This window comes from Artemia sp. Qi Xiang Cuo, chromosome 9 (assembly GCF_049724085.1).
Source record: "Artemia sp. Qi Xiang Cuo chromosome 9, ASM4972408v1, whole genome shotgun sequence".
In the NCBI taxonomy this organism is placed as follows: Eukaryota; Metazoa; Arthropoda; class Branchiopoda; order Anostraca; family Artemiidae; genus Artemia; species Artemia sp. Qi Xiang Cuo.
Window position 1 is genome coordinate 27,177,370 of NC_142802.1, and position 25,350 is coordinate 27,202,719.

Below are 25,350 nucleotides of genomic sequence, written 5' to 3' on the forward strand. Positions count from 1 at the left end.
TAGTATTGCACCAAATTTGTGGTTGATCATTGACAATTTAGCTGATTCTATTGTAGAATGTTCGCGGGAAATGTTAAAACTATTCACGACCCGATCCCGTCACCAAAAATTTCTGTAACTATTGTTCTCCAGAATCTTTTTCATCAGAGTAAATGTATGAGAACACTTGCTTTGAATTGTACCAACTATTTCATCTATAGAGTTGTTTGCGATTCAAGTTCTCTTATAACTCTAAAATAGAAAATTTAACCTGGCAAACCTAAATTTTTACTTTCTGCATACAATCAAGTACTAATAAACCTTATGGTTACATATTATTAGACCTGAAACAAAGCACACCCGAAGAGTTGCGTGTAGTCACTGATATTTTTGATAGTAAAATTACTATATATCTACCTGTGAATAGTAAAAAGGTCATTAGTCGTAAACAGGACATTGATGCAGCTACAGGAACAACGGCATTTTTTTTTCGTGCAAGCCAATTCAAAAGCACGACTTAGAAAAGTAATTCTCAAACATGGTGTTGACATAGAATTTATTAATCTCTTATCAGAACTTTGTTTAAATTTAACAGCGGGTAATGTTCAGCTGTCAGGTCAAGTTAAGCAGCAGAAAAGGCAACATCGATCACTTATACGTGCTCTATTTTGCAAAAAGGAAGCAATCTGTAAAAGAAAAGTCTTGTTCAAGCGGCTGGTAATTTTGTTTCAGTGTTACTACCAATAATCACCGGACTTGTAAACACTATTCTCTAAAAATGACTATACCCTATAAATTAACGCCAATGGAACTTGCTCTTTCACCCAAAGAGCACTTTGAAGATAATCTTGAAAAATTTCTTAACAATGAAACAATTGCTTATGATGAATAATAAATTTTGCTTAAAAATGCTCTTTGTCGTCTCTACAAACATAAACCTATAAGTCTATAAAACATAAACCTTATCGTGAAAAACCACTTAAGGTCAATGTCATTGATCAACCTTCTGAAAACAGTGAAACACCGAAACAAAAAGGAATATTAACAAATGCTGTAGACCTGTTACCTCAGCTAATTCTGAAGAAGGTAAAAGAATCTTCGCGTATCTCATTGAAAATGAACACACTGATGACATAAAGAATAATCTTGTAATCCTGGGCGATCCATACAATGTAAAATACTTATTGCTATATCCGATTGAAAATCGTAAAAGAGTCGAATCCTTTGGTAGTCATTTATATAATTTTTTTAAAGCCATTAAAGCCAGAAGATGATTTTAAATATTTCTTGGAGAGCACACCTACTGGAGATTTGATACCGGTAACTAGACAAAAGCGAAGACATATTGATTCGCCTCGTAGTTTTTAAAAGGGTAGCAGACGGTTACGATCAAAATGGATCAAATTTTGAAAGGTGTTTATGAAAATATTGGAGAGCCAGGAGGCTTAAGTTCTCCAACTACACTTGCACAGGTTACCATAATTAAAAAGAAGCTAGCAAAAGAGTATTTGCAAAAGGAATCTAGTTATATTCTTCATCAAAACCATTGGGTTTATGATAATCACTATCGAAAAACTAAAGCCTTTTACCCTCTGCACATATAAAAAGCAGATTATTTGACTCTAGACACGATTCAAAGACGTCATAATAAATCCTACAAGTTTATTTTACTCACAATAAGGGGGTTTAGGTGCTATGCGTTTGCAGTTCTATTGCAGTCAAAGAGAGGCAATGACATTGCTAATGACCTTGAATCCATCTTTGAACAAGATTCATATTGTAGGAAGTGAATTTGTTAATCCCCATGTAAACTTCCTTAAACAATTTCTTCAATTCCTCAAATTTCCTTAAACAATATTCTAATGAAAAGCCGGAAAAAAAAAAAAATGTTGGTGATACTGTTCGAATCAATCGTACAAGAATTTTTGAAAGGGGAAATTACTTGTGGTCTACTGAACTTTGTAAAGTGTCAAAAGTACGGGTTACTTAACCTATAACATATCGGCTTTGTGATATGAAAGATGAAGAGATTCTTGGTGGATTTTATGATTATGAATTTCAAAAAGTTGAAAACACTGGAATGTATCAAATTGAAAAGGTATTAAGCACTCGTACTCAGCAGGATAAGAAACAGTTGCTTGTTTGCTGGTTAGGATACAACTCTGAATTTGATTCGTGAATATCTGCTGAAGACATTCATAATGTCTGAAGGTTTTTATGTGACATTCATTTCCAATTATTTACGTTCCTCTTTATGACGATTTGAATAAAACGAGTGATTTTTGGACAAAGCTTTCTCCTGCCATTAAATTTCATGGAAGATATGAAGTTGCTCTTGTAACTTTTATTATTAAAAGCCAGATATGATATCCTAAGAAAGGATCATACATATGAGATGAAAATTAGACCTCATGATTGGCCAATTGTCGACGATCAATCTGTAATTGAAAATATGAATACCCCTTTTTAAATACCCCTTTTATAATACCCCTTTGCCACATTATCATATAAGGAGTTTGGGAGTATGAAAAAATTGTGTCACGCAATCAACAACAAAATTTAATATCTTAAAAAGGGTGCCTTTCAATTCAATTATTCAAAGGAAGTGGGTAAAGTCTACATTAGTTCGCCCATTGACAATGAAAAGGTTATTCTCAATTATAATCAAAGAGAAGTGCTTGGTTTTAAACATAATATAATCAATGGTAAAAGTGCAGGAAGCGCTAGTGGCATGAATCGTGTCATTTTCGAAGAGTATCCGCCCACCTTCTCCATTGACAGTTGTATATTTCTTTACGCATCCTTTGTCGAGAGACCAAGAGTTGGTAATACCATTGTCCCCCTCCTACGTGTTCTTGAACGTAAAACCTCTAATGGCTATATTCATCTCTACTATATAAAGCACCTTCAATACGTTCCAGTCAACACTTCGTATTTGGAACTCTGTCAGTAAATAATACAGGGTAAATTGGGTGATTCATTAGTGGAAACAAAAGTTGTGGCCATAACAGTGTGTCATTGTTAGCGTAATGATATCGATGACTGACAGAAATCAGCTTTTATCTCATGTTCTTTAGTGCAATGTTGGTACCATTGTGCCAAGATAGTCGGGTCGTGGAATGGACTATTATAGGGGTCGTTCGTCAATATCCGGGTACGGTCTTGGCAGTTAGTTTGCAAAGATTTTTCGCTTTGCACTACCCTTGGCTAGAAAATATATTGCACCGGTTGCAGTGGATTTTGCTTCCTCTAAATTATCCCAATCTGGCTATGAGAAGGATATTGAAGAAAGTGCTTTGCAAATTATGAGGTCGAGCACTCGATTCCTTGGCGAGTTACTTAAACAGCGCGGCATAGGTTTAAAAAGGAAAAGAAACACCTCCTCATTCACCAGTCTCAAGCCAGCCGGGAAGCGTAAAGCAGCATAGAAAGTAAAAAGTTTCAAAAAGGATTTCTTTTCCTAAGATGACATATCTACCACATAAAGATTCTCACCCTTCAGTCATCTTATCTCTAAATCTTTTCAATGCTGAAAATGTAGATGTCAGTGTAAAACATGGATACTATGAAAAATTTACCCGCAACAACCGCTCTGAAAATGTCCATTTTCAAATTTATTCTAATGAAGATTTGTTTATAAATGTGAATTTGACAATTATAAATTTAAACATTCCTGTTAAAAAATCTAATACTGAAGAACACGGTGGAACCAAGGGGTTATCCTCTAAAAGTTGTACATTGAACAATTCTTCTCCACACATAAGCGACTATATCAATAATGCATTGGCGACCATAAGCAGTATCATTTGAAATTTTGCAAGTTATACACAGTTTATGCTGATGACACCAATGTCCTTAAAGCAGTTGGATGTATGACTATTGGATATGGATATAAACAAATACTGATACTACCAATATTCTTAGAGAGGCGACAACTAAAGTTTTACATTTAGTTGGGAAACTAAATCATGAGATATTTAATATACCTCAATGGTTGCCTCCTAATGTAAAGATAGATATAAAACTACAACTCGCACCGTCCAATTATATTATGCGAAAAGTACTGGACGCTGCACCCGATATAACAGTCTCTCTTTTCTCGGCAATACTTTATGTACGAAAACAATAAGTTATGAGTTCTGTCGCTTTGGCAATTGAAAAATTAAGAGCCAGTGGTAACATTATCAAATTGTTCACTCCTCATACAATGATAAATCAACTCAATATTGCTACGGTTAATAGTATCAATATCAACACGTCCTGTATCAATATTGAGCTTTTTTTGAAATTAGGCCTTGTTTTTGTAAAAAGCACTAGCACTGTTGGATCACGGAAAAATTCTCCGTATAAATTTGAATTATTTAGACTTTCATTGCTTGTGTGTAAAATAAATGGAATCGCACTCTACAATCTATCTTTTGATAGATCCTATAGGATCCTCTAAGAATTGACAATGCAAACCTTAGATCGAGATTCTCAATTATTCGAAAATGGTACAAGTGAATAAATGTTTGCGAAAACGCATGGTGTTATTGTATTAGATTTGTCTGGTACTCAAGATATGGGTATTGTCCGGACGGCAAATGTACCGATAGAGTGTACCTTTGCTAAGCCATTGGAGGAAAGCATTGCATTAATCTCGCTAAATCAATTTGAAACCTATTGGGAAATTACGCCTGACGGCAGTGTTTTATTAGACTTGGCACCATGAACACGGAACAAATAATCGAAGTATTTAACATGGACCCCCACATGTCCAAATATAAATCTTATTGCATACCTTCAGATTTCCTGGAGCATATTCAACATGTTAACCATACCCTAATCATTGTTAATAGCAGTCCATCCAGTGTAAAGACGGGGCATTGGTTACGTATCTTTCAAACAAGAAGCAATATAGCATTTTTCGACCCGGTTGGCTTGCCGTATACATTCTACACACCTCATATTAAAAATTTTTTTGAGCAGAGCGGAAAATCTATTATTCAAAATCTGAAGCGGGTAAAAAATTTATCAACGAAAAGCTGTTGTTTTCATGCCCTATTATATTTTATTTTTTGAAGTCGTGGACACCCTTACATGGAATTCCTAAGGATTTATGGTGACAATCCTCGACTGAAAGACTTTCTAATTGAAAATATTCTTTCTTACCTCTATAATTTGGGTGCCCTAAAAGTGAAATGCTTTAAAAATGTATGTAATTTTGTTTATTAATAAAAATTTGTAGAAAACACTGTGTCCTTTAGACTTCTTCTTCTACGTATAGGTAATCATCCGAAACGATAAGTGCAGGTAGCTCGTCAGGATTCAACTTGTATTCGTCTTGACGTGCAAAGTCAGGGTGACGTTTTCTATAATAGAGTGTGAGTTTATTATTATTAAATCTTTTTGTAAAGTCAATACTATTATTCTGGTTCATATGATAAAATTGAAGTTCTTCAACTTGCTTATTTGAAGCAATATCACATACAAAATTATCGTAGGAAGCATCATTTTCTTTAACAGCAAAATAAAAGTCTGTAGGTTTATAATCAAAGTAGACTGTATCTGCAAAATGATGTCGTACAAATCAGACTTTTATTGTTCCAGCAACTGAAGCGTAGACCAGGTTCTTCTTCCCAAAATAAATTAAACCCATGACGATACAAGTCTCTTAAAATAAACTGAAATCACGTTTTGATTTTTCGCAATCATGCCAGGGTAAGTATGTTCCCATTGATCATATTTATCATAGTGACAATTGGAGCATAAGAATCCTCTATTATGAGACTCACAAATCTCCTCAAGACAAGAATTACAGTACTTAATTCGCACAGCGTATCCTCTATGCAATTTACACTGATTGCATAATTTACACTTTTCATTACAGTCATCAGCAAAAGTAAAATTCTCACAGGATGACCAGCTGCGCAACATATAGAAGCATAAAGAGCATGTGTAAAATATTTCTTGATGTTGACTGGTCCACTTCCAAAAACAAACTGACTCTCAAACAACATCTCCTAGGAGCGTTACAAAATGCTCGTCTATGTAGCGGTTAAGAGCAAAACCAGAATATAATTTTGTTTTGTCTCAGTCAATATATCTATAAATTGAGTAAAACCTTTGGGGCCACGACGACTATTGTATGAAGTTTCATACAATAGTCCAAAGAAGGGGAATCGGTTCCCATTATATCGTTAAGCATTTCTCCAGAAAATATCTTTCTTTGAAGAGATAATTCCAGAAAGTCATCATCTAAAACTAACCACTTTTCCAATTTTACAAGATTACGCATAATTTCCAGTTTCCTACCCATTTCAACACTCTCACTACCAAATACAGACTGTTTTCTTTAAAGTGTTCTTTTCAGTATGTTTCAGCAGCGCATTTAATCCATCTTTTAGTATCTGTTTATGCACTATATCAACTCTAGCCGCAAGACCCAATTGTTCTTCTAAGTTTATTTTGCTCAATGTTATAACATATCCATTATACATTTTGTCCCATTCTAGGGTTAGCCAGGAACCCCGTGTAATTTACACCACTACCTAAGACACTCTAGGTCCCGTTTCATCAACACTTTTAATTTTCAATAGTGTATAAGCATCCATGTTGACTGTCCCACTTCCAGAAAGAAACTGATCCTTGATCAATAGTTTCAACCGCCTGGGGGTGTGTCTAGACATGTTTTTGCCTAGTAACACAATTTGCCTAGTAACAGGGAAGAGGGTTTGTCATTGAAATCATGCCTGTACCTGCATAATCTTGCCTGGACATGCCTAATTTTGCCTGGACATGCTTACTCTTGTCCCGGAAATGCCTAACCTCGCCTGGGCGGGAGTTTCACCTAGAAACAGATGTGCCGTATGACGTCAGAGGGCATACGTTTGAAATCCTATGGGAAAAGGGAGGGCAGGCGTTTGAAATCTGGGGAGGACATGCGTTTGAAAGTAGTTAGGCTCCACTACTCGCATTACAAAGAAGATTTCATTGACACAACCCTGTTTGCCTTGCAAACAGATTTTGTGAGAAGATATTACAACTCTTTAGGCCAAAAGATCTCTTAGAACTTCACAATTTAGTGAAGGCAGTGTAATAGAAGACAATTTAGCATATTCTGAAGTTTCGAAAATTATACAAATCTTCATTACTCTGCCTATCACAACGGCTTGTAATGAGATTCTTTTCTATATTAAGCATGATTAAAACATATTTAAGATCAACAATGGGTGACGAAGGGCTCAGGGATTTCATGCTGGTGTTTAATGAAAAAAAAATTGGGTGAAATCATTGGATTTCGAGGCTATGGTTGGTATTTTTAGAAAAATGAGACCTCGTTGTTTCCCAGTTTTGCAATGAAACTGTGAATTATTTTCCAACTGAAGTTCTCTGTATTTATAAAAAACATTTAACTTGCTTCTTACTATTGTTAGTTGATTTTGGGAGGGGCCTATGCTAACCACTGTGAATGAATGTTGCTCTTAAACCACAGCGTGCCGGCCACTTTGGGGACCCACAGAGGTTACTTAGCCCCCCTCCCCTTAGTTCAGAATGAAATGACGCCGCTGACTAGAAGTTGCTTTTCTTGAGACTCAATTGACCTAAAAGTGAAAAGAAAGAACATAGAATTGTAACTCGAGCACTGTGGGATGGGAAAATTTCGATGAGAAATTTCGGAAGTGCTAAAAGCGCTTACTATAAATTTTTCATGGTTTTCCTTGTAATTAGCAATTTGACTCCTCTCATTGCCCATCCATATCTACGTCATGCCTGTGTAACTACGATATAGAATAGAAACAAAATAATTGACAATATGAAAATAGAACAGAAACAAAATAATTGACGCTAATTGCACAAATTAGAAAGCATTTAAATTGCACTTAAACCTAAGAACATATCACGGCCTTTTAAATCACAGAGTAAGGTAAATCAGTAAAAGTAAGGATAAATCATTCCAGCTGAATTTTTTCTAATTTTTTGTCCCCGTTTACTGAAATACAACTCTGAACTTACCAGTGTAAAAAGGCTGATCCTCAGTCTTGAGATTTTCATCTAAATAGGTTATACCAAGAGAAAAGAGGGGTGAGGCACCTATGCCATGGAGAAAATGAGCCAGGAAAAAGACCCACTTATAGTTGTCAGCAATTGCAATAGAGCTGTCAGGATCTATTTCAGCTAGGGAGCATACATTTGTAGAATTTAAACCATTGCATAGAGTTGAAAACTGGTTAATAAGTGGCTAAAATATAAAAAGCATGACTAATTATGATTGTTAATTATATTTAATCATATTTACAGTTCATTAACATTTTAATTAAAACAATAATCATATATAATGGATTATTTGATAATTATTATTGTAAGATAGTTCGCAGATACGAACTGTAAGTATGGAGCTATTCTTGCTAATTGTAGCCAAAACTTTAAAAGAAGGAGTTTCAGCACTTCAAACGACTAAAATTTTATATGATGATGCCAAATATATAAAATTCGTTAGGTTTAAAGTTGACCATCAAATGTTATGAGCCCAAGAAAATTGTCAAATTTCTGAAAACGGGGAGAAGATCCATAACAAGTTCAAAATCCTAAGGAAAATCATACCCTCAATTTTTGCATATCAGATAGCCTCATTGCAAAGCCTACAAGCCCTTTTCTACAAAAATAGGAGTTTTTTTGTTTTTGCAAGGAAGATGTTTCCAGGGGCGTGCTTGTTATGTTTTTTCCCGTTGGTCATATCATCGAATAGTTCCTAGAGACTTAGGACAGGGCTGGTTTGAACGTCAATTAAAATTTATAATCCCCTATTTTTAAGTGGTGAAAGAGAGAGTACCACACCAATGTGGCATTCTCTGCCATTCTGTGACACAATGTCACAATTTCAGTCCAGAGAGGGCCAAAATACGATCGCAGAAAAGTTTTGAAATAGCCAATGCATTTAGAATCATTTAAAAGTTGCAGATTGAGCTTCTCAGTTTCAGAAGTCCTCATTCTCGATGGCCGCGCGTTCTTCCTAAAAATATGTGTGACCCATAAGAAATAAATAGTTAATTTACAAAATTGTTTTAAAGCTTTGTTTAAACTACCTGATTCATTTGACATTTCATAAAACTGCATACAGTTGTGTATACTTGCATATAGCTATGATGGAAGAAGGCCAGTGGATCTTCCTCTGGAGGTGGGGGTATTTGAAGCATTAAAAATAAAATTTTATGCCCGAATTTTAAAACTTTTAGTGACCCTTCATATAAACAGAAAAGGAGTATGCAGGAAGGGTAGAATTTAACGCTAATTTCGCTACATGTCGAGAACTGTTCTTGGACTTAGGCTGCAATAGGGGGTGATTCGGCTTGATGCTCTTATCATTTTTTAAACAAGTTTTAAGGCTAACATGAAAGATTACATTCATATGATTATCTGCAATAAAAGAAGGGGGGCACTCCTTAAGAAAAGATTTTATCAAAGAACTCTCCTCGAGGGACGTACTTTTTCAAGAATGAATATAATAATTGACACATTATTATGCAAATATTAAATTTGAATGCAAGAAACTGCGGTTGACCTTATGTATCCACATGATGTCATTAGAGATAACGGGTAAAACAACGTGGTTTGTTCTTTACTAGGACTTTCTACGAAAAACGCAAAGGGTTTTTTCTTGTGTGATATATTTTCACTGCACAAAGGGATAGCTAAACAGAGTCAATCAGTCACATTTATATCCTAGCAAGGATAGATATTTGTATTAGATAAAAAATATCTCTATTCAACTTGGGGTTTCTAAACCTATATATGAGTGTATTAGACCACAAGAAATCGAATGACTGTCTTAGAATCTCCTCATTCCAGAATTTTGACCCTCTTTAAAGTACATGCATACCAAAAAACTCATTTTATTTGAATCCAATCTCTTTTGATTCTTAAAAGAGGTACTAGAACTTTTGATCTTCAATCGAATGACCCTCTACCATGTTTTTATGGCCACACATTCAATAAGAAACAGTCTGGAGAAAGAAATGCATAGATACAACATTTTTTTTACTAAGGGTCCCCTATAGAGGTCCTTTGGTATCTTGATGTTCTTAATTTCAAAGAGGGTGTGAGGAAAAAGGTGAGACAAAGAGAGAGAGTCTTTCATGCTACAGTGCATTAGACAATTAAATCAGTTGAACTTCAAATGATTGCTACCGTCTTTGAATCATATGTTTATGCCTTTTTTTTTTATTTTAAAGAGAAAATGAGAAACAAAGTGTGATAGAAAAATGAGCAGTGGGAGAGAGAGATAATAAAAATTGATGAACAGATAGAAAGACAGAAAAGAGACGGAAAGAGTCTGATAGTATATAAAAGAAAGGAAACATAAAGTACCTCATATTTTCCACTGATCCAATGTGGTATAGTAAAAGCAAATGCTCCAATGCCCATGATAATAGCACCCCAGCCCAACCACCTTGGCTTAGAGGCTCCTACTTTACCACCAATATAAGTCACAGGGAGAATGCAGATCAATGAAGCTATTTCATAAAAGCTCAGGATGAGCCCACTTTCTGATGACTGGATGTTATAGCGTTTTTCAATAGAGGTGATCGATATATTGACAAAGCCATTGACAAGAGCACCTATAAATTATATTTTCTTAACCACATTTTCTTAAAAACTGCAAATAATTGAAACTTGGCTCTCTAACAATAACAACTATCAAAAGAAATTTTAAATCTCTTTAAACACAACATAAATTTTTTGCAACTTATGTAAACTATGATGGATTAGATTTGACTAGTTTATTTCAAGACCGCCAAAAATACTGAGAAGAGGTTGTTCTATAAATGGAAAGAGCAGCAAGAAATAATGATACAAAAAGAGTGATGAAATCCTCAAAGAAACAGCCGCAGAAAAGACACCTGCCACTGATCCCTTAAAAGTCTCAAGGAAATGTGACCCCTGAACCACAAGAAAGACTTGATTGAAGGAGGAATATCTTCATTACCTTCAGCTCTCCAAGGCCCAGCCATGCGTAGTAACGGAGAAGTTAGAACCCTTATTCAGTCTACATGGGAAAAGGAGACCTCCATTGCTGATTGAAAGGTATCCATAATAATCCCAATATTCAAAAACTGGGCCAAATGATAGCCACAACCGCCAAAGGATATTCCTCATAGATATAGCAACCAATGTATTCGAGGCGGAAAAGGATGGGTTAAAACTTGAAAATAGGTGCGGGTTTAGAAAAGCGAGAGGGTTCAATAGCTAGATCTTGACTCTTCATCTTATGCTCCGATAGTTTGAACGCTACAACCTCCCCATAATTAACATGTTTCCAGATTTTGTGGCTACTTTTGACTCCATAGCCTTCAAAAACATTTTGCAAAAGGCAGTAGATTGTATGCCGATTAAATTCATAGAACTGCCGTGTGCCTTCTATGAACATTGCAAATCGACTATCAGATGGCTATGTGAAGAAACTGTGCACTTTTAATATATAAAGAGGCGCAAAACAGGGGAGCATATTGCCCCCTCCCTCTTTTTTAAACACTATAAAGACTGAACGCTAGAACGAGCACTCTTGAGTTTTGACGGTGTCGCTGATCCAACAACTCTCCGAGCAATGCTAAACGAAATAGTTTTTTTCTCTCATCTTTTGGCCATTAAGATCAACACTGCCAAAACTATAGTCATGGAGCTACATTTTCTGCTAAAATTATAATCCAGTTCGTCCCACCTTTAAGACAGTGGAACATCGAACATTTTTGTGTTAAGATTTTTGAAGACTTTTAATAAACTATGAGAATTTTGCAATTACGTTTATTTTAGGAATTTATCTTAAAGCCTAACTTTCAATCCAATATTTTGGTTCTTTGTCAGAAAAGCTTTAAAAGAAAAACTTTAAGACCCTTTTTAATCTTAATTAAAATGTAATTTTAGGTTCAAAGAGTGAAAGCTTTACTGACGAACGGAGTCCAGTTGATAGAAGATTCTTGGTCTGAGATTAAATGTATCTCTATTGGAATGAGACAACTCTATGTGATGTGGTTTTCCTCAGTATATCACCCAGTTTAGCTTTGGTGTAATAATATCTTCAGGAAATATTTAGTTCCTTTCGTTTTACATTTTCGTATTAAACTGTTCATGAGCAGTTTGGTAAAGAGTGTTATCCCTCGTTAATGACCTAAAAGAAAAAGAAACTAAAAAAAAAAGTTAAAGCGGAAAAACTTTATGTATTTTAAATTTATACAATTACTTTATCTTCATTAAGTTGAAAATCCCACCTTTATTATTATATTTATGTGAACTGTTTCATTAACCATTTGTGGCACAAATAAACCCAGCAAGTTTTTAAGAGAAGTCACCGTTTAATCGACTTCTACAATTGCTGGTCCACCTGGTTCCAAGGTTCTGCGAAGCATTCAACTGGGTATACCATCTGCTGTAGTTGCTCCATTATGAATTTTATTTTTCTATTTCCATTATTCATATTTCCATCACTGTCTTGTGACCATGTTCACCCATCCTGATTTCCTTATCTTCCACATTCTGTTTATATTAAAGAAACATGAATCGAGAGCATTCTTGGCTGATGTTTGCTCCCGTTGGTTCTCATCTTCGCTGCGGTAACGCTCAGCCTCAATGACCGTTTGTTCAATATCCTCCTTAGATAAACGGTCTTTGTCATTGGTGACAGTGAACTTATTATCTTTTCTGAGAAGTTATTCAAAGCAGTGACATCTAAATACCGTTTGCATCGACATCAAATGTTACTTCAATCTTTGGCACTCCTCGAAGGGCCCATCGGATTCAACTGAGTTCGAATTTACTGAGAAGACGATTATCCTTTGCCATAGCCGTTTCTCCTTCATACGCCTGAATCAAGGCTCCTGGATGAATATCAGAATTAGAACTGAAATTTTGAGTTTGCTTTGTCAGAATGGTTGTATTTCTTTTCATCAAAGTAGATACTGCACCGCCAGCTGTTTCTATACCAAGAGAAAGTGGTGCCACATCCAAAAAAATAAGGTCCTGGATGGCTTCAGACTTGCCACCGCAAAGAATAGTAGCTTGAATAGTGGCCCCATAAGCTACTGTTTCATCTGTGTCAATCAACCTATCGAGCTCTTTTCTGTTAAAGAAATCTTGCATGAGTTTTCGAACTCGCGTGATACGCGCCAAACCTCCCACAAGAACGGTCTTGCGAGCCGCCTGAGGCAACACAGCTACGCACGTTCCTCCTCCATCCCAATCTATTCAAAGCCTCCCTTTTTACACCCTCCCATGAAGTTCCCATTTCCTTTAAATCTTTTTTGTCGTGCCCTCCTAACACAGACGAGGACGACTTTTATTTTTCATGACGTCCTTCTTTATGAGGTTTTATCTTTATGACATCATATATTGATCTTTCTTTCTGGCGTCCTCCCACCCCAGACGGGGACGACCTGCTTTCCGTTTAGCCCTAAACGGTTGGCTAAAAAGAACAATCTTCGGGAATCTGTCATCCTTCATCCGCAAAATGTGCCCTAGCCATCTCAACCTTTCTTTTATTATAGCCCTAGAGAGCGGTATTGAACCCCATTTTTCGTACAGCCTGTTGTTTGAAATAAGGGCTGAAGCCGGGTACCCAGAAGAATCCTTAAACAATTTCTCTGGAAAACATCTAGCAAATCTTTATCCGCTTTTCGAAGTGTCCATGCTTCAGAGCCATATTTGACTACTGTCATCACTGTAGCTTCCAATATTCTAATCCTGGTTTGCAGACTTATCTTCCTATTCTTCCAAACTTTTTTAATTGTGAAAAAACATCCTGAGCCTTGGCAATTCTACTTTTAACATCTTCGTTGCTCCCACCATCCTTACTAATAATGCTACCAAGGTAAGTGAAACTGCCCACTTGATCAATCTTTTCATTACCTAACGTCATTTATTCATCTTCACTTATTCCTAACCATAGTGACTTAGTCTTCTTAACATTAATTTTAGCATTTAAGCCTGTTCTAGCACCCTGAAATCACAAAACCTCTAAAATTTCATTCATTTTGCTCAAACTTTCTTCTAGGATGCTTAAATCATCAGCATAATCTTAGTCCAGGAGACTTTTTCCTCCCCATTTTATTCCGTGGTGTCCTATTGCCTTTCCTGTGCTCCTTAATACAAAATCCATCAAAATAATCATACGCAGCGCAATAGCGCTGCCTAAGTAAAGAACGACGCTGGCACAATGTATTATTTTTTTTTCCATACCCGGGCACTTTGTATCGAAGGAGTTGTAGTAGAAACTTCAAAAGGGGCTCATTCGATTGGAAATTGGAGTGGCTAGTGCCCTTTTTAATAGTCTAAAGTGATTGAAGGGCAACTAGCCCCCCCACGCCCATCATTCCCCCACTCACATCCAATCAAAATTTTGAGATAACCATTTTGTTCAGCGTAGTTGACTTCTAAATAGAAATATTTCTTTGAGGAGGAAACCCCCCTCACAACCCTCAGGGCAAGGGTTTTAAGTTATGCCCTGGGGGCATATAAGAACGATGTTGGCAAAATGTATTATTTTTTTTTTTTTCCTTTAGAGCAGGGCACCTCGTATCGAAGAAGTTGTCGTACAAACTTCAAAAAGGGCTCAATCAATTGGAAATTGGAGTGGCTTGTGCCCTTTTTAATAGTCGAAAGTGATTGGAATGCAACTAGCACCCCTTTTACACACACCATTTCCCGAAACACATCCAATCAAAATTTTAAGATAGCCATATTGTTCAGCGTAGTTAATTTCCAAATAGAACTTATGTTTTTTGAGGAGGACACTCCCCCACAGCCTTCAGGACAAGGGCTGTAAGTTACGCCCTGGGGGCATATAAGGTTTTTTATAGAAGGCGTCTTCGTAGAAACTTCAAAAAGGCTCATTCGATTGGAAATTTAAGGGGCTAGTGCCCTTTTTAATAGTCAAAAGTGATTGGAGGGCAAATAACCCCCCTCTCAAGCCCATCTTTTCCCCAAACACATCCAATTAAAATTTTAAGATAGCCATTTGATTCAACGGCTTTTTAAGTTCTGTAAATTAGGTCTTTGAGGATGACAACCCCCTCAGAGCCCATAGGGCAAGGGTTGTAAGTTTTGCCCTGAGGGCATATAAGGTTTTTTATAGAACGCTTTGTCGTAGAAACTTAAAAAAGGGCTCATTTGATTGGAAACTGAAATTGCTCGTGCCTTTTTTAATAGTCGACAGTGATTAGAAGGCAACAAACACTCTTTTCGCGCCTACCATCTTCCAAAACATATCCAATAAAAATTTTAAGATAGCCATTTTGTTACATGCAGTTTAAAGTTCAGGAAATTATAGCTTTGTGCAGGATAATCACCCCACAGTTTTCAGGGCAAGGGTTATAAGTTATACCCTGGGGGCATATAAGTTTTCATTGAAATCTTTGTCGTCGAAACTTGAAAAAGGGTTCATTCGATTGGAAATTCATAGGTCTAGTGCCCTTTTTAATAATCGAAATTGATTTGAGGGCAACTAGCCCCCCTCTCTCGCCCACCTTTTCCCCAAAGACATCCAATCAAAATTTTTAGATAGCCATTTTGTTCAGCGTTGTTGATTTCCAGATAGAAATTAAGTTTTGAGGAGGACACTCCCCCACAGCCGTCAGGGCAAGGGTTGTAAGTTATGCCCTGGGGGGTATTTAAGGTTTTTATAGAACTCATTGTCGTAGAAACTTATAAAGGGATCATTCGATTAGAAATTGAAATAAATAGTGCCCTTTTTAATAGTCAAAAGTGATTGGAAGGCAACTAACACCCCTTCCACGCCCACCATTTCCCCCAACATATCCAATCAAAATTTTAAGATAACTATTTTGTTCTACGCAGTTTAAAGTTCAGGAAATTATATCTTTGAGCAGAACACTCCCCCCATAGTCTTCAGTTGGGTTATAAGTTTTGGCCTGGAAACATATAAGGTTTTTATTGAAATCTTTGTCGTAAAAACTTGAAAAACGACTCATTCTATTGGAAATTCAATGGGCTAGTACCCCTTTTAATAGTCAAAAGTGATTTCAGGTCAACTAACCCCCTCTCACGCACATCTTTTCCCCAAACACATCCAATTAAATTTTTTAAATAGCCATTTTATTAAACGTAGTTGAAAGTTTTGGAAATTAGGCCTTTAAGGATGACAACCCATCCCCGCTCACAACCCTCAGGGCCAGGGTTGTAAGTTATGCCCTGGAAAGCATGTAAGGTTTTTATAGAAAGCGATGTTGTAAAAACATCAAAAAGGGCTCATTCAACTGAAAATTGAAAGATCTAGTGCTCTTTTAATAGTCGAAAGTGATTGAATGGCAACTAACCCCCCTCTTACGGTTAACCCCCCTCAAGGGCTCATTTGATTACAAATTGAAATGGCTAGTGCCCTTTTTAATAGTCGAAAGTAATTGGAAGGCAACTTAACACCCCTTACACGCCCACCATTTCCCCAAACACATCCAATCAAAATTTTGAGATATCCATTTTGTTCAACGTAGCCGAAAGTTCTGGAAATTAGGTCTCTTAGGATGATAACCCCCTCAGAACCCTCAGTCCAAGGGTTTAAAGTTATGCCCAGGGGGCATGTAAGGTTTATATAGGAAGTTGTTGTAAAAATTTCAAAAAGGGCTCATTTGTTTGGAAATTGAAACTGCCCTTTTTAATAGTCAGAAGTGAGTGGAGACTAATTGACCCCCCTCTCACACCCACCTTTTCCCCAAACACATCCAATCAAATTTTTTTAGATAGCCATTTTGTTCAACGTAGTTGAAAGTTTTGGAAATTAGGTCTTTAAGGATGACAACCCCTCCCCCCCCACAGCCCTCAGGACAAGGGTTGTAAGTTATGCCCTAGGGCATATAAGATTTTTATTGAAAGCATTGTCGTAAAAACTTAAAGGGTTTGGAGAGCGACTAACACCCCTCTCACACCCACCATTTTCCCAAACACATCCAATCAAAATTTTGAGATATCCATTTTGTTCAACGTAGTTGAAAGTTCTTGAAATTATGTCTTTTAGGGTGATAACCCCCTCAGAGCCCTTATTGCAAGGGTTGTAAGTTAAGCCCTGGTGGCATATAAAGTTTATATAGAAAGTTGTTGTAGAAATTTCAAAAAGGACTCATTTGGTTGGAAATTGAAATTGCCCTTTTTAATAGACGAAAGTGAGGGGAGAGTAATTAAACCCCCTCTCACGCCCACCATTTCCCCGAAAACATTCAATCAAAGTGTAGAGATAGCCATTTTGTTCAACGTAGTTGAAAGTTGTGGAAATTATGTATTTAACGATGACAAACTCCCCAGAGCCCCAAGGGCAAAGGTTGTAAGTTATGCCCTGAGGACATATAACGTTTTTATAGATAGAGATGTCGTAAAACTTCAAAAGGAGCTAATTCGATTGGAAATTGAGAGGGCTAGTGCCCTTTTTAATTATAGAAAGTGATTGGAGGGTAACTAACCCCCCCTCTCACGCCCACTATTCCTCCAAACACATCCAATCAAAATTTTCAGATATCCATTTTGTTCAACGTAGAAGAAAGTTCTGAAATTCGGTCTTTGAGAATGACATCCCCCGCAGCCCTCAGGGCAAGGGTTGCAAGTTATGCCCTGGGGGCATATAAGATTTTTATTGAAAGTGGTGTCGTAGAAACTTCAAAAGTGTTCATTTGATTAGAAATTGAAAGGGCTAGTGCCATTTTTAATTGTTGAAAGTGAATGGAGAGCGACTAACACCCCTCTCACACCCACTATTTCCCCAAACACATCCAATCAAAATTTTGAAATAGCCATTTTGTTTAACGTAGTTGAAAGTTCTAGAAATTAGGTCTTAGATGATGACAACCACCCTAACAACCCTTAGGGTAAGGGTTGTAATTTATGCCCTGGGGGCATATAAGGTGTTTATAGAAAGCGTTTTCGTTTCAAAAATGGCTCATTCAATTGGAAATTGAAAGGCCTAGTGCCCTTTTTAATTGTCGAAAACGATTGGAAGGCTTGACATTTTTATAGTAAAGATCGATGTGGGTATACTGTATTATTTTTTTTTGTTATTGTTTAGACCAGGGCACTTCGTATCGAGGAAGTTGTCGTGGGAACTTCGAAAAGGGCTCATTCGAATGAAAATATAAAGGGCTGATGCCCTTTTTAATACTCGAAATTGATTGGAGGGAAACTAATCCCCCTCCCACGTCACCCCTCCCATTTTCCTATTATGTTTAAAGACTAAATGTTGCCTTAAGATTTACATGAAAATGCACTGTGTTAATGCTAATTCCCAATAAGGCATCTCAGCAGTATCCCAAGAACGACTGAGGGTATTATGTTCAGACTTTCGGGGCTACTTCTGCTCTTAAAATTTAACCAAATCAAAATTGCTTATGTGTATCCAAGCTATCAAAGAAAGTAAACAGATTTTTTGCCAATGGTATCAAGTTTTCTATTTCAGGTCAACTAGAGGAGGTATGAAACTAAATTAAACACTACTATTTGTGTCCAGATTTTTAAAAGGGTGTATGTTGTTAAAAATTGCTGAAAATTTTTCTCCAGCATACAAATAGCAGGGCAAACCGTAAATTCTTAAAAAAGAAAAGATTTGAAGCATTATTTTCTTTTTCCCTGAAAAGACTATGTCAATATAAGACGAACAGAAATTAATTAAATCAACTTTTTCCACAAAATAAGTTTTTCAAGGAAAAGTAAAGAACTCCATTAAACAAAAATGAGCAAAAATGAAATCAATTTACTGAAAAAGAAATACAAATGAATGTGCATTGTCAGTTTAATATACATATACTATATTAAACTGACATTTAAAATATTGATATTAACATTAAATAATCAAAATGTTAATATTATTTGATTTATTAAAGTTATAAGATTAAAAACATTTATATTTTTTCAGTAAAGTGCAATTTTTTCTGGCCTTGGGAAGGCATAAGGGTTTTGGGCCCAACTTATGTGAATTTCTGCTCGTTTTGAGGTTGACTCGGTTAATTATTGTAATTTCTGTTCGTTTTGGGTTTCATTTATTTGTCAATGCTGATTTGTGGTGGTTTCACGCTTGGTAGATTATTTTATTTTATTTTTGCTCAGTTTTTGTTTAATGGAGTTCTTTACTTTTCTTTGAACAACTTATTTTGTGGAAAAAGTTTTTTTTAATTAATCCATGTAAAGGGAGATAAAACACAACCCTGCTTAACTCCTGATTTAATACAAAACCAGCTGCTAAACTCATTTTCTACCTTAACCACAGCAGTGTTATTCTCATACATAGCACTAATCACTTTACTGTATTGTCTTGTATACCATACAAGGATGAAACCTTTGCTAAAGGTCTTCTATCAACAGAATCGAACGCTTGCTCATACTCTATAAAACTAAGGAACAAAGGTGTTTGACGACTCATGCACTTCTCAGTTATTAACCTAAGAGTGACAATTTTGTCTACGCATCTTCTACCTTTTCTAAAACCGCACTGTTCTTCTCTCTAGAACTTTGTCTACGGCATCTCTCAGTCTAAAAAGTATCATATTACTAAGTAATTTGCTACCTACAGAGACCAGACTAATGTCTCGATAATTACCACACTCGCTTTTATCACCTCTCTTATAAAGTGGCTTAATTAAGGTTTTCCTAAAATCATTTGCTACTTCCCCTTTTTCAAAAATCATATTCATAATCTTCAGTAACTTATTTCTAACCTCAGAGCCCCCATATTTAAGAAACTCAATTACTACCCTATCAGTACCTGGAACCTTATTATTTTTTAATCCTTTTAGTACTGTCGTTAATTCTTTCTCATAGAACAAATCTTCCTTCACAACCGAAGTATCACAAACTTTTTCATTTTCCTCTGTATATTTTCTGTAACTCTATCTCGGTTTAGCAAATTCTCAAAATGTTCTGCCCATCTCTCTTTAATTCTTTCCTTATCGCTAGTTGTGGCCCCATTCCTATATTTAACTGGGCCAAGTCCGGATTGACTACTCCCTCTCAATTTGTTAACGTGCCAGTACAATATTTTACTATTATGCCGTCTAGCTACATCTTCCAGATCCTCGGCAATTTTATCCATGGCCTCCACTTCACACCTCCTGAGTTCATATTTAAATGCTTTTTCCACTTTCTTTACATTCCTTTTGTTTTCATATGATCTATCAATCAGATAATTCTTGTACAAGTCGTTTCTATTTTTTATTAAACAATATCTTTTTCACTAATATTCTTATCTGCAGTCATAGCTTTCTTCCCTACGATACCTTCAGCAACAACACAAAATATTTTTTCTAAAATTATTCCAACCATCTTCCACATTATCAAATTTTAAGCCCTTAAGATTAGTATTCATCTGTTCCTGGAAAGTTTTTCTCAAATTCTCATTCTGGAGTCTACCAACATCATAGCCTCCCGGGAGGTAGTTACCCTTCCGAAATTTGAGCTTTAAATTAACCCTTGGCACTACCAGATTGTGATCTTTACTTTTAACATCAATAACAGCCCTCCTATATACCCTAGTATCCTATATTGATCCTGCCAGTCTTCGGTTTACTATAACATAATCAATAAGGTTTGCTGTCTTACCATCACGTGAATAACATGTTAATTTATGAGCCATTGCCAAATACCGTGTTGGTTATAACTAGATTGTTATACCTACAAAATCTCAAAAGTCTGTATCCATTACTGTTTTATTCTCCTACACCAAATTTACCAAGGCTAGGATACCATCTATCCCTATTTCTACCAACCTGGGCGTTCAAATCTCCTACTAAAAGCATCATATTTCTGCTTGGGACCCTGTCTATGTGCTCCTGTAGCTGTAAGTAAACTTCTTCTGAGTCACTAGCATCTCCGTCAGTCGGTTCTACAGGAGCATATACTACTATAAACTGATACCCTGAACATTTTAGTCATAAAATGAGCAATGTGTATTCTATCATGAATACCTTTCCAGCCTAAGCAAGACTTAGCAGCTTTCTTATTCATCATGAGCCCTACTCCCTGTCTATGTACCCCATCCTTCCTGCCTGAGTAAACAAATTCTATATCACCTAATTTCAGGCTTCCTACCCCTGGGATATGTGTTTCTGAAACTCAAGTCCTGTTCGAATCGTCGGAATTCGCCAGTCAAAATGTTGATACGATGGTCATTTTTTAACGTCGTAACATTCCAAGTTCCAATTTTCATATTCTTTAAATCATTGAAATTATTTTGCCCTCAGGAAAAGCAATGATCTGGGATACCAGTGCAGGACGGGGATCATATATCATCTCATGTCTACACCGCAGTGCTTAGGCCGGCTTAGAACCGGACAGCAAGAAGTCCCTGGGAACTCAATGAATGGAGGCTTTGTACAATCCTGGGTCCATCTGGTTCAAAACATGGTTTTCTGCACTTGGCGATGCTCTTCTATCAACAAGAGTCGAAATCCTGCACAGACAATTTCAAGCCTACTACCTCCGACTCATTCTATATTCCTACCTACAAATATTATGCAACTACGGGGAGTAGCTAGGAATATAAGTAAATTAGCTGGGAAGAGGTTTTTTAGTCCGAAGACGCCCTTCAAAACATACCAAGCCCAGAAGAATTATCCATCGATCAGAATCCCGTGCGACTTGATATGTCATATGAAATATGTCACTTGAAATATGATGTCTTTGATTGTAAGAATACTCACGTCAAAAATACCGTCACCAAGCCTTAAAATTGGTACATTCTTCTCTTTGCAATCGTTTTGATTGAGGCATAGGCAATTGCAGCAGCCGTTGATTCATTAATAGTTCGCAGAAGATTCAGTCCTGCAATGGTACCGGCATCCTTTTTAGTGTACCTCTGAGAATCTTTGAAATAAGCAAGCAGAGTAACAACAGCGTTAGTAACATTTTTTCAAGGAGAAGCCTTGCTGGTTTCCTTCATCTTAGTGACAACAATTGAAAATATCTCCTCTGGGAAAAAAGCTCTCGTTTCGTGTTGGAATTTGACGTGAATGTTCGGCTTGCCATTATCAATGATGACCTTGAATGGTGTTACATATCTGACTAAACTGGAAAATCTTCAAATTTTTGGCCGACTAGTCTTTTAGCATCAAATAGTGAGTTTAGAGGGTTTATGGCTCCTTGATTTTTGGCTCAATCTTCAATTTTTAGTTTTTGGATCCGTAAATGCCCCACAACATAGGAGAAGCAAAATAGGAGATTCGGTTGCCTTGGTCATTAGTAATGATTTCAACTTGTCTATGTTTGAATACCCCGACGCAGGAGTAAGTTGTTCTTAAATCAGTACCCATTGCAGATCGTTTTTTAATTTCTCTAAATTTGTCAAAATTTGTTATATAATGGTAAATAGCACCACTCTCTCTTTGACTGAGTTTAGAAGTTGAACACTGGCTCTTTGCATTGCTAATGGTATTAACAAAATTATGCATTTGAATTCAAAGTAGGTGATAATATTTCTGTGGGTATGACATTTGTATTTAGTGAAGTTGATTAGGATTTCTTCCACAAATTTATATGGCAATGAAAAATTCGATGGCGTAGTACCACTCATGGACAGCAATTATCTTTTATGTTGTACGCATGTTTCGTAAAATCATCAATATATTTCTGTATTAACCTCGTATCTTGTAACTTTGCATCTTAAATATTAACATTTGACATGTGTGTTTTAGCCCCAATATTATTTCAATTCAATTAATAAAGAAAAAAATTAAAAAACTAAAATGTATAAGAAGCAGTTAGTCCTTAATCTATTGCTAGCATTTACAGCTAAAAAACAACAACTGGAAATTCTAGTATATAGTGGACAGCGAAACAAAGGTAAAGGAAGAGAAACTGTATAGTGCTATTTAACAGACATAATACCCATTAAAATGTCACTTCAATTATTACAAGTGGAAACGCATAAACATGCATACAGTACTCAAAATGCCATTCTTTTTTTATTATCTAATCAAAAGTCATATTTGAAATCACAAAAAAACTTATAAAATAAACTGTCGAAAAGGTAGAAATTAGATTTACTGTTACAATTAAGAAAATGAAAAAATCGATGAAGCTGCTGTAGTATTCTTGCGTTTTCTATGGTTTTTTCTCTCTTTATGTTAGTTCTAACCAATTTCCGATTTTTGCTTTTTTACGGGCCACAGTAAATTTGGTTTTATGATGTCGAACTGAAAATTATTATTAGAGTTCATTTCTGTACTTTTTGGGTTTTAATGCCTTTTACTTTTGTTTGAAACTTTTTTTTCGGAAAATTTTTTTTTACACCATTTTCTATTTAAGAATGAGATTTATTCATTCCTGTTAATTACCATAGCGGAAAAAATTAGAAAATTAAGATGTGTGGGAAGTAAATTACAAATTACTCCAAAACACATGGAAATCAAAAATTAATTTCAACCCTTTGAAAAGTACTAAAAGTAGGGGAATTACTTGTAAGTAGAAGAAATTATAGGAAAATAATACACATTTCTAGAACCCTCCCCTGAAACTGGTTTTGAGACCAAATTCAAAGAAAAGGTGTGTAAATACATCTTTTAAGCCGAGGACAGCCAATCATGCTATTACCTTTTAAACTATTTTCCACTCCTATGGTTTATAGGTTAACTTTTAGATAACCAACATTTAACATAATACCTCATTACAAAAGAAGAAGAAGATCCAGTAAACAGTACCTTGTATGAATCCAAGTGCACAGAATAGAAGTAGGTAAATCTTGACACTCCTTAAAGGCTTTAAAAATTGGGGATTGAAACTGAACCACCCACAGTTGCCTCCTTCGTCGTCTTCTACAGTTTCTTCTCTTGGGAAGTTGTCAAATTTCGGCTTTAAAAGATTATTGGTATAATTTTGATATATTGCAGATATTGCAGATATTGCATCTGTTTGCAGGCACGTACGCATGCATTTAATGCAGAGATGCATTCAGAAGGGGACCTAAAGTCACAAAACCGCATAAAATCAGGTAAATTGCATGACAAATTTAGTGTAACATTGAAAGGAACATGCAAACTTGACATTTTTTTGGAGAGGGGGGGGAGGGGAAAATTTTTTTTTCTTAAGGACAGATTTAGATAATTTCTTAAACCACATTGGCCTGATATCACGGACAGAAAGAAAAGCGAGCAAAAATGGGGTTTTTATAGGCCAAATGAAAATACTGAAAAAACAAAGCGAATATTTCGAGAGGACAAACGCCTCTCTTCTTCAGCGCAAAACAAAATAATGTATCCAAGGAAAGTGCCAAAGAAAAAAACAAACGCAGAAATTCAATGTTAAAAGAACAAAAAAAAAACAAAGAAAAAACCAGAAACTTAAAAGATGAATAAAATTCAATAAAAGCCAAAAATTAAAAGAATTAAAACCAAACACCTAACAACCATAAAAGCGAGTTATTCGCCAATATCCGTGATTTTCACAAAATCCAAAAAAGTATGAACTGCCATCGACGGATAAATTTATCAAGGTAAAGACCCTATCCCGATAGGAGAAAACTCCGGTGTCTACAGAATACCTTGTTCGTGTGGTCTTTGGTATATCGGAACAACTGATCAGCGACTAACGGATAGATTAACTCAGCACCCTAGTTCAATTAATAATACACTAAAAAAGCGGAAAAAACCAGAAAATTTTGACTCTGTCCATGCAGAGCACATTTTTGAAAAACCAGACCATACTATTTTGTTTAATCAAGCTGGCCTTATTTCGCATGACAAAGGTATTGTCCAGCACTACAGAAAAGCTGTTGAAATTTATAAATACCAATATTTAGGTCTAGCGTTAAACAGAGATTCCAGTGATTTAAGAATAAACGAGTCATATTTCGGTTTTCTCAAAAGAGAAGCCGATACTTTAGTAATCCCTGAAATAAATCTTGAACCACTTTCCCAGTCATCTAATCAAACACGTGAACAACCCCTTAGGTTTCAAAGGGTGTCTGCAAGAAATATATTAATTAAAATCCAAAATCAGATGACATAGTTCTCCAACTTATTTAATTGCCGGTTCGTTTTGTTTTTGAGTGAATGAATTGCTTCCTTTTCTTTGTCAGTTGTTCGCTAGTCTGTGTTGTTCGCTAGTCACAGGTTTCCTGTGAAACTTCACAGGTTTTTTTGATGGTCACAGGTTCACAGGTTTTTACAGCGGCGGATCCAGGGGGGGGGCCCTGGCCCCCCCCCAAGATTTTCTGGCGCCCTCTCATCCATCGTGCAAACGACCCTTTTTTGTGAATGATTCAACTAAGGCCGACGCTAAAAAAAAAATCGGATACGCCGTCATTTTTTACTTTCTTTTTATCACATTATCTAAAGTTCAAATCCGACACTGCACGAATCATGATTATTGGGTTTATTTTTGGGACGTGCTAAACGAGCAAAACATTTTGTGAATGCT

The 25,350-nt window shown here is 36.1% G+C and overlaps 1 protein-coding gene and 1 pseudogene across 3 annotated transcripts in view; both read right to left on the bottom strand.

The window, feature by feature from the left end:
* The window catches only part of LOC148948510 (solute carrier organic anion transporter family member 4A1-like), a 126,614-nt gene that overhangs the window by 45,518 nt on the left and 55,746 nt on the right, over window positions 1–25,350 (bottom strand). For 2 of the 3 annotated variants that reach the window (XM_089093959.1, XM_089093960.1), the window contains exons 3-5: window positions 23,634–23,784; window positions 10,327–10,577; window positions 7,975–8,200 (exon numbers count right to left, since the gene is read on the bottom strand). In XM_089093959.1, the coding sequence (XP_088950085.1) occupies window positions 7,975–8,200; window positions 10,327–10,577; window positions 23,634–23,784 (628 nt within the window). Of the gene's footprint in view, window positions 1–7,974; window positions 8,201–10,326; window positions 10,578–23,526; window positions 23,573–23,633; window positions 23,785–25,350 lie in introns of those variants that run through there. The other variant, XM_089093961.1, reaches the window with a different exon arrangement.
* On the bottom strand, window positions 12,438–22,259 carry LOC148948511 (heat shock cognate 71 kDa protein-like; annotated as a pseudogene).